Source organism: Pavona decussata, unplaced genomic scaffold (genome assembly GCF_977016875.1).
Source record: "Pavona decussata unplaced genomic scaffold, jaPavDecu1.1 SCAFFOLD_156, whole genome shotgun sequence".
NCBI classification, from domain to species: domain Eukaryota; kingdom Metazoa; phylum Cnidaria; class Anthozoa; order Scleractinia; family Agariciidae; genus Pavona; species Pavona decussata.
Window position 1 is genome coordinate 5,535,001 of NW_028145568.1, and position 10,000 is coordinate 5,545,000.

Here is a 10,000-nt window from a genome sequence, read left to right on the forward strand (position 1 = left end):
AAGGGAGCTGGAAACAACTACAATAAGCCGTAGCTCTTTAAACTGCAGTGAGACAGCAATGAACAGCTTTGTCAAGACGTGACCTATTACCTAGACTCTTATATTCGTCATAAACAAACATCCTGCAATCTTAAAGCAGGGAAATTTCTCATCAATTTGTAAACTTTTCAGTCCACTTCTTTACCCTCCTTTCCTTTAATTTGTTTTTGGGCACCTTCACCGCCCCCCCCCCCCCCCTTTTTTTTCGCGTGGCCCACCCCAAAATCCCACCAGCCCCCTATATCCCATTAAAAAAAAAAAAAAAACGGTCCCTTATCTTCTCTATCTTCTGTTTCCTGTCAGAAGAACCACTGAAAGTTTTGGCATTTCTTTATATTAAAGTTACGCCAACGCCAAAAGATTTATTATAATATTGCCTTTAAAAACAACAAAAGTGACGATTTGATCAAAGAATGGCAGTTCCTCAATTCTCCGATCACTTAAGTCGCTCGGGCATTTCACTGACTTTAAAGGAAATGTAATTTACTCTCCGCGCATAACTGTATAGTGTATCAGGACATTTTGAATCAGTCAGTACCTTTGTTGTCTTTTTGTCGTATACACCGTAATTATTTTGTATCTCGTTTGTCAGTATTGAAAGCATTGCAAATATTGCTAGTATTGCAAATAATGTAGCTATTGTAAGTATTGTACTTAAGTAATATAGGTAAGTTGTGTAATTGTTAGTACTGCAGTATAGTATGCATATACAATATATAGTAAGTACTGTTTATTATCTCAAATAGTGTAAGTAGTATTGTATTCCGTGTGTTAGGTAAAGCATTAAAAAACATAGAAAAACACAAGGGATTATCACCAGAACAGTACATGCATGTACCAGACGGTTCAGTTATCATTAGCAATATTTTAATTTGCACATTTAATGTAACAACAATCACAATAAACATTGTTTGGTACTTCAGTATGTTTAGTAACTCCAGTTATAACTATTAGTAGCACTATCTTTACGAAATCGAAACTGATTTCTCCTTGCGTACTGTCTAAATATGTCACCTTTGATTCTTGTAATGATTTATACTTATTAAAAGTTGGTAATCGATACATCTAGTGTAATTTAAATTGCTATTTACCAAGTGAAGTGTTAGTTTTAAAAGAATGCCTCCATCTTGAACCCTCTCATGTCAAACCCCCCGTACCGTAACTGATTTGCCTCATTTTGAAAATGAGGCGAACTTGAAATGAAAAACGAATGAACATATAAAACAATCGTCAATTGTAACCGTTAAGAAACCAGGTCAAAGGGTTTTCTTTTCCACTTTCTTTGTTAAGGCTGGAATAGAAAGAGGCCTGTAATAGCGTTTTCAGAATTTTCATACAATTGTCTTCGCAACCTTGTTCAAGTCCAGCACGAAAGATAAAAAGTGCCGCTGAAAAGTTAAAACGCAAAGACACTGATTCCAACAGATGAATCGCTGACTTTTAATACAACGCCATTAGCACTTAGCAAAACAATTTGCGCGTTCATTTCACATTACAGTTTCAAAATGTTTTCGTTAAGTGAACCTGACCGAAATGAGACTAGCGCTCGACAGAGTAAACTATGTAACACCAAAATAAAGTTTGTAATGAGATATTTTCAACCCCTGCTATCGTTATTTTTACCATTTCCTTGAAGGGATCTAAGATGATGAAATTCTTCTACATGCTTTACAGATGTCTTTTTTCATTCCTGTCTTCATGCTTTTTTTACTCTAACCTCTATTTGAGTGTTACTCAAAAGAACTGGCCATGGGTGACCTGGCACCTTTAACTCATCAAAGTAATGATAACCTTACCATCGCCTTTATTTACACCTGTTACGTTCTGCTGATTTGTTCCTCCATTATATGATCCACCTCCCCCTGCGGTACCTTTTGTTCGAGATCCGGTTACTCCCCCACCTGAATACCCTCCCCCTCCCCCTCCGAGTACAACGGCGAACGAGCCCCCACCGAAGCCTCCACTCGCTGATAGACATGTCCCTCCGAATCCCCCATTTATAAAAGACAGGGGTGGTGTTCCAGGTGAACTGCTCCCTTCGCCATCCCCACTTATTCCTGCCCCTCCTGCTGCAACTAACTTGGAATCGATGTTCCCTGTGTCGGCATTACAGGCCCGCCCCCCACTACCCTTGGCTCCACCACACCGGGTCCCATTCTCTGTCGCCTGACCCGGGTCTCCGTCTGCGAAATTGTCGCGAGGTGTTCCTCCTCCCCCTCCCCCGCCAGCGATGATTACTGGAGTGTTATCCATAAGAGTGACAAAACTTCCACCACCCCCTCCCCCTGGCATATCAGTGAAATTGCCGCTTCTGCCACCCTCCTGTCCCACTAGTATTTTTAGTTTCAATCCTCGAACAAGTTGGAAAGTTCCTCTCATCCTTGCTCCTAAGCCACCTAGCCTCCAAGGAATCAATGTCGTGGGCTGGCTCAACAGAATCGTACCATTAGCCCCGGAAGCACCTGAAGCTTCAATGACGTAGCTCCCTGTCACAGGAACAGTCCAAATTTGGATTCCGTTCTGTAAAATGACTTTATCCTCCAGTGGTGTTCCTGAGTACCCAGACGTGCTACTCGGCCCATTTTCCCCTTTGGCGCTTAAGGTTGTAAAAACATATTCCATGGCTACATTAAAAAAAAAAAAAAAAAAAAAAGAAAGAAAGAAGACGATCTGAATAATCTATGTCTTCTACTCCTGCAGCTATTTGCATAACCTAATTATATCCGGTATTTGTTTTGGGACTTCTCTGCCAATAACTGTCTTCACTAACTGGTAATTCATGAACTAAAAAAAAATGATGCATTCGGAAATTATATATTTCACTGTATTTGATGCGGGATCTTTTCTGTCAGTTGAATTTAGAGTTACCTGATATAGTTCAACAACGTTCAATGTTTGTTGCTCAACAAATGTTCAAAGATGGCTAGACTTGTTGGTGTTATGACAAATTGCCTTAGTCAGGAGCAGCCAACGGGAACATTTAAGCAAAATACTTAAAACTGTTGTCTTCCGTGCACCTAGATAGTTTTGCCCCCCTTTAAAGGCATATCTTTGTAAGCTAGTACAGATTGGTCTGCAGAAATTTTTAGCTGAAAATTTAAATCGCAGAAAGTTGAGCTGAGCTGTTCAGTCGACTTTTTTGCCCCTTTGAAAACGAAAGGTATGAGTTTTCCAGTGTCACGTTATTTTGAGTTGCCAATTTTTAGCCGAAGAGAACTTTGGATTTCCTTTACAAATTAATCCTACATGTAAGCTCTGAGACAATTAAGGCATTCCGAACAGATACCCACCAAAAAGAGTGATTGGGGACCCCAGTTTTCGATTTTGTCATTCAAAAAGTTGAATGGCCTTAGAGCAGTAGCCACATTTCGCTTTTTTGGTTTTTGTTGGTGTTTACAATCGCATAATTAACATTTATTCCATGAGCGCGCGTTGGATTTGGGACTGGGTAAATGGCCAACGAGGCGCGAAGCGCCGAGTTGGCTATAGCCAATCTCAAATCCAACAACCGCAAATGGAATAATTGTTTTATTAAATTCTTCGCGTTTGGATATTGCTGTTGAAATTACTAAATTTCATTTGAAGTAAAAATTTCTTTCAAATTAAAACGACCGGATGTTGAAGCAGCTTCCGACCAAAGCGACAACGTAATGATCACATGACACGCGCAGGAATGGAAAATCGAAAGCGACGCAAATGACACAGCCGGACATTTCAAATTCAAGAAACGATTAACTGTACGAGTTACAACCTTTCTGAGTCAAGCATTCAAGTGCTTTTTAAGTTCCAGCTCATCGAGAAGCGTAATAGTTGAGTCCAGCGAAGGAAGGGATCAAGGACGGCTTCTTTTGTGCTGAACTGAATTCCTCGCAGAAGTTTTAAAACGCTTCAGGCAAGTCCAAGTGTACGTCGAGGTACAACCTCTCTGAGACAAGAATTCAGTGCAAGTTTTTAAACTTCAAGCTTATCGAGAAGCGTAAGAGCTGTGCACATTTGTGCAAATGTTTTTGCTGAGTGGTGCCGAGCGACGGAAACGAACATTATGGCCGCCGCTCGTTCGGATTTCATAGATGAACTTTTGTAACTGAAGTCCTCGTAAATGATTAGAAACATAAAGGCAAGCATTAAGCTCTTCTTGAGAAATTTCTTTGATCGGTTTTAACCTCTTACCGCCAGGATTTGCAAGCCATCCTGAAATTTTTGAAGGTAACCGGTTGTTATTGTTGTTGTTGTTATGTGATCTAAATCGTAAAATCGTGCAATTTTTCTGATTTTAAAGGAAACTTCAGAGATACGTACCATTAAATGGTGTCATACCGAACTTTGTAGCTTTTATTATTGTTATATTAAGTCTGCTATTTACTTAGCTTAGCGACACCTGGGGTAATCATTTTCCATATAAGGTCAAACTACGGTATACGAGCTGATAACCGAGATTTAGTGAACCAATCAGAACGCTAGAAATGCATTATCTGAGGCTGAGAATTTAATTTAATAATTCTACCTGTGCGCTACGAAAGAAGTCCACTTCGCGGCTTCAAAACAAAACTTTCAAAATTCAATTTATCCACGAATAAATAAGCTATGGAAAGTATTAAACTATCTTTGTAAAGGTTGGAACATGCATAATAAGCAAAAACATCGATAGCTGCCAGGTACAATGATGGCTATCACTGATATACTAATTTTTTTTTACGGGCGTCGCGTGCAATTTCATGCTAAGTAATAAAGGACGGGAACAAATTTGGTGGGCCTCTCGGGTTGGCGTTCCTTTTCCCCTCGCGCGCCATATATTTTTCATGTAGGCAACACATTCACTGGCTTTATCACGGGAAATATAAGAACTTTGAGAGCTATGTATAATTCTGTCAGTGAAACAGGCCTATTCGGGAAATTCTTTTAACAGGAGTCCAACCTATCAGTGACCTTCCTATCACTATTTCGGCTGCTTTCGTGGGAGCTAAGAACGTGATTAAACTACGTTCATGATCAGTGAGACAAACATCCTGCATTCTACTGGGACTTGAACTTTGTTTGCAATATATGATTTCGCCATAGGGTCACACAATGATTATTAGTCCACACAAAGGTTTTATTAATGTAGATTACAACCTAGTAAACTAAATATCGATTTCATTAACAAAGAAAATACCTTACCCTCACATTTGTCTCCACTCCAGGGCAGTCTGCACGAACAGGAAAAAGTTTCCTTTTTCTTGTCAAACAAACAAGAACCTCTGTTGAGGCAGCCGGTCATCAGACAACCCTATGATAAAATGATTAAAGTTTTACAACAAAAATATGTCTGGAATAAATGTGATGGAATATGTTAAGGCTGGTGAATAAATGAGAATGGTGTATTATTCAGTAAGTGGCACAGGCATACTCGGAAAAAAAATCTGAGTGCTCCTATCAGGAGTCGAACCTAAGACCTTCTCATTACTAGTTCGGATGCTCTACCTCTGAGCTACAGGAGACTCGTGGGAGCTAAGGCCATTAAACTAGGTTCATTGTGCATATGCCACACAATGACATTTCAATCCTAGCAGTATGCAGGATGTTTGTCTTATGAACCTTGTTTAATGGCCTTAGCTCTCACGAGTCTCCTGTAGTTCAGTGGTAGAGCATCCGAACTAGAAATCGGAAGGTCTTAGGTGCGACTCCTGATAGTAGCACTCGGATTTTTTTTCCGAGTATACCTTGTGTCACTTACTAAACTGAATAAATCATTCTCAAAAATATTTCTTTTCCTGCATCAGAATGTGATTTACAACTGCACTTCAACACAATCATCAACGAAACAAAAGCTTTCTTTTTTTCCACTATATCAAAGAATTCAAACGGTTTTCAAATAGCTTTGAAAATAAGTCAAAGTGAACCCACCTTTAGAAACATTGAAAAACTAACGCCTGATTGATCAACAAGCTCGGCGACTTTGTTGATAGGCTCAGCGCCGTGCTTGTTCAGTTCACAAGTTCCCTTGTCACGTAGCTTGGAAGACTCCTTAAAGTTTGTGGAGGCACACCAGGAGCTTCTCAAACACGACTGGCTGCAGGACATTAAACTTGGAGATCCAAAACGTTTCACAACATGACCTAGCAGTCGCTTATTTCCCCGCGTTACGAAGTAACCAGATCGAGAATTTTCCACAGCAGCACGAACCGCTGTTGTATTGAATAGAATTTCATGTAAAATAATAAGCAAGAAAATCGTGTTTGGACGATTTTGTAGCACCCCTGACTTCACCATGGTACAGTATCCTAAGGAGCAATGAGTCAAGTATGTTTTTCGCAAGAAAGTAGCGCTTGAAACAATCAAATAAATGGTTTTCGTATAGTTAGCATAACAACGACAGAAGTCGAGTTTGATTGATGTTTTGCAAACCTTTAATTTCGCTTTTTCATATAAGAAACCAAATTGATTTTTGCAGTCTGTTGTGCCCACAATTTTATAATCTCACGCGGTGTTACGTATTATTTATGATCTTCAAAGCTTGAAGGTGGTAAAGAAAGGCACCAAAAAAGTTTTTAAATATCCAAGAAATAATTTTTATCATACAATAAAGTGTCGTTTCCAGAACATATCCTGTAGATCAGTTTATAGTTTCACTTCTTCGCGATAATTGGACTTCTGACGTCAGACTTCCTGTTATTGAACTGAAACAACTTTTATGAATTTAAATCTTCTTCATATTGGACATTAAAATTACCAGATAAATACTTTGGGTATTAAGCACAACAAAGGCAGAATTCTAGTTTGACTGACATCCTGTAGAGCTATGACTCTTCGTCGGTTGTTAACAACAGACTCAGCTCGTTGGCTGCAAACCTGTAGTTTATTAACATCTTGTTTGTTTTGTATACATCCTAGCAATTCAGCAGCCAGTTTACTTGATCAGGTTTTAACTTCTCTAGTAAATGACGCTATGTCAGATAAAAAAAAAATATACTTCCGCAGGAGAAAACTATGATAATATTAGAATTTCTTGCCTCAAAAAGATCGATTACCACCCAGATCAATTTTCAGTGCCCCAATTATTTTTTTGAACATTTTATATTCTTTCATGCAATAAGACGTTCGTGCTTCTTAGAATATTCTCCTTTTCCCTTTTCAGAAATGAAAAAAAAAAAGCATGATAAGAAATATCAGGTAAACAGTTATCGTGGATAGTTTAAAGAGCAGAGATAGAAATCGAGACTGCCTGACCGACATTTAGAAAAAGTAAGCTTTGAACTATTTTCATTTGGTTTGCGTTTTGGTGCCCGAAACAGACCACCTGCTAACTCAATATTTTCGCTAATTGTCTTTAATTGTTAAAATTCGACTTCTTATTAATTGTTTTCATTTTTATATAAACAAGGGCAGCTAAAAATGGAATATCTATAAGAACCTCTTGCATGCGAAAACGTTAAACAACCAAATCATCTTCAGATGATTTTCAAGCACTCTTTAAAAAAAAAAAAGAAGGAGGAGGTAGAGACGTCTTTTATTGAAAAAGAACCAGACAAAAAGTTTAAATATTAAGCATCAAAATGTCACCATACAAACGGGGTCAGTTGACATTTGAGAACGCTACACATTTAAGTCTTTGCAATTAGTGTGCCTCTTCACGTTAGCCCGCGTTGTTACTGAGCCAAATTTTACTGATTGACTTCCACTAGTTTAAAAATGGTTACTTAGTGTAGGCAGCAGGTGATGATCAGGAATTGAAAGTAACGCTGGAGTTCGCAATATTTACTGACAAACTGTTCTACCGTCCGCGTTTTCCTAACAGCAGTAACATGAAACATTAAAGACCTAAATAAGCTATTCCAGAGAGCAGCTGTTGTTTTTCGTAATATATATTTGTGCCCAGCATTTGCTATAAGAATTGTCAAAAGCCGCAATATTAATAAATAATATTATAGACAGCATGTAGCTCTGGATGTTGTTTTTTTTTTTTTTGTTTTTTGTTGTTTTAGCTTGTAGAATCGCCGTTTTTATATAGTTGGGATTTTTTGGTTAATGGCAAAATAAACGAATTGAATTGAAAATTGAATTGAATAATGCATGTGAGACGAACTTGGGAAAACATCTTTAGGCATCTGGTTGTGCGTCTCGCAATTCCTTTAGTATAAAGATACCCACGAGACCAGAGATTGCAACTCCCCCGAATACGACACGAATCCCCCGGTCACCCGTACGGGCCAAAAATGAATCTCCCAGATAAAAATGTCATTCGGATAATTCTCTACAACCAAGATTCAGTGAAAACCAAATTTTAGGAAAATCCACAAAATTTCTTTTGAATTAAGCCCAAATTGAAGCACAAAATTCCCATTGAATCCCAAATTTTCACAAAAATCCACAAAATTTCTGTTTTGTGAGTTCATGACGGTTTTCTTGGTAAATTGTCTTGCTCATATATTCACCCCATGTCTTAAAGATGATTATGCAACGTTAGTAGCACAAGCCCTGGCCTTTATTGACATAAAAAAGACAGAATTCTAATTGAGTGACTCAACTCAAAACTATAGTTTCACTTCTTTGTAAATAGCTGGCTCTTCAATGACAGGGCAAGAATCAGCGGAAACAGTTTTTATTTCATAGCACAAACAGGTGATGTTCCGACTAAAACCGATTGAGTTTCGAGAAAGTCTCCATTTTGAAACAGATTTTGAAAACCTCTGTTTTAAGCAGAGTTTTCGACCCTTTTGATATCGTTTGGTAGGTGAAAACATATCAACACGGATACCGGCGTTTTTCAAACGAAAGTCCGTTAACTGGATGGGGTCTTTAACCGGCACCACCGCGAAACAGTAAGTAATATTAGGCGCAGTCGGGGTGCAAAACTTTTCGTGCAACATGTCGTCACAAGTGCCATTTAGCTTTCTTCCCTCGCTACTGTTCGCTAACGGTACAAAGGCAAAAATAAAACATTAACTTCATTATTTTGAAGTGTCTTTCTTGGGTGTTTGTCGCTAGCGCAGGTGACACATTAAAATATTCAAAGTCCCCTCGACGCGATGCGATTTTCTGACCGTATACAAACCGAAAAGTTTCTTTACGGTTCGTATAAACCGTAAGGATTGTACACCGCCTCATCCCCTCGCTCAAACAAGATGTGAAAATATTTAAAGTCCCCATAATGAGATGTAATTTCCCGACCATACACGGACCGAAAACTGTCTTTACATTCTGTGAATCTGTACGGATCGTAAGGCTGTTTTTACCGGACCGTATCAATTTGTTTAAATTGGATATGACTGTGTATTCGTGTTCTTAACTGTTTTTAATTTGGATTCGTTTGGAACTGTAAAAAAAACCCTTACGTTTTATAATGTGAAAACGTCCATTTTAACATTTGGACTCTTTTCGCTTGATCGTGCCGTGTAAAGCATTCTCAATGAGAAAGGGAAAGGTGTGAACTAATGCACGAGGATGGGAAGAACTGGCCGAACACGAGCCGAAAATTGAAGCCACCACAAACTGTGAGCGCGGTGCTATTCAGTTTATTGACGACGGAGTGAAAAATTAATTGGCCAAAACTATAAACTGCTACGTGATATTACCCGAAGTGTTGCAGCTGCTGGCCACTGTTGTGGAAGAAGAACCCGATTCTACTTCTGCAACAGTTGAACGGAAATAATTTTAGAGCCGGCCGGGTGGAAGCAGGATGAAACTTGCGTGTAGTTGTTTGAACATACCTGTTATATGAGTTTTGAAATATTCAGACGCAGTAGTCAGGCTCTCATTAGTCATCCAAGAAGTCTCGCTCGTCTATTTACTTTGCAATACAGGTTGTCACATTTTTTCATTTGAGCTTAAAAATATTCGGTTTTGATTAATATGTTGAGCAAATTTTTGGCATTTTTTTTTAATGTACACTTGAAAAATAGAAACTCACTAAAGACGGAAAAACTGCTCAAAGAAAATTGTTGCCAAGGAAATGCGCTAGGGTGCAAATTAAGAAGCGACAAAC

The 10,000-nt window shown here is 38.6% G+C and overlaps 2 protein-coding genes across 3 annotated transcripts in view; both read right to left on the reverse strand.

Moving 5' to 3' along the window:
- The window catches only part of LOC146465507 (astacin-like metalloprotease toxin 3), a 30,621-nt gene that overhangs the window by 16,057 nt on the left and 4,564 nt on the right, over positions 1-10,000 (reverse strand). The gene's annotated exons all lie outside the window — the stretch shown is intronic.
- LOC146465508 (uncharacterized) lies at positions 908-6,423 on the reverse strand. The gene is made up of 3 exons (XM_085128409.1): positions 5,923-6,423; positions 5,197-5,305; positions 908-2,663 (listed from the first exon to the last, which is right to left on the reverse strand). Exons 1-3 carry the CDS (start codon positions 6,286-6,288, stop codon positions 1,807-1,809), a joined length of 1,332 nt encoding a protein of 443 aa, XP_084984535.1. The 5' UTR covers positions 6,289-6,423; the 3' UTR covers positions 908-1,806.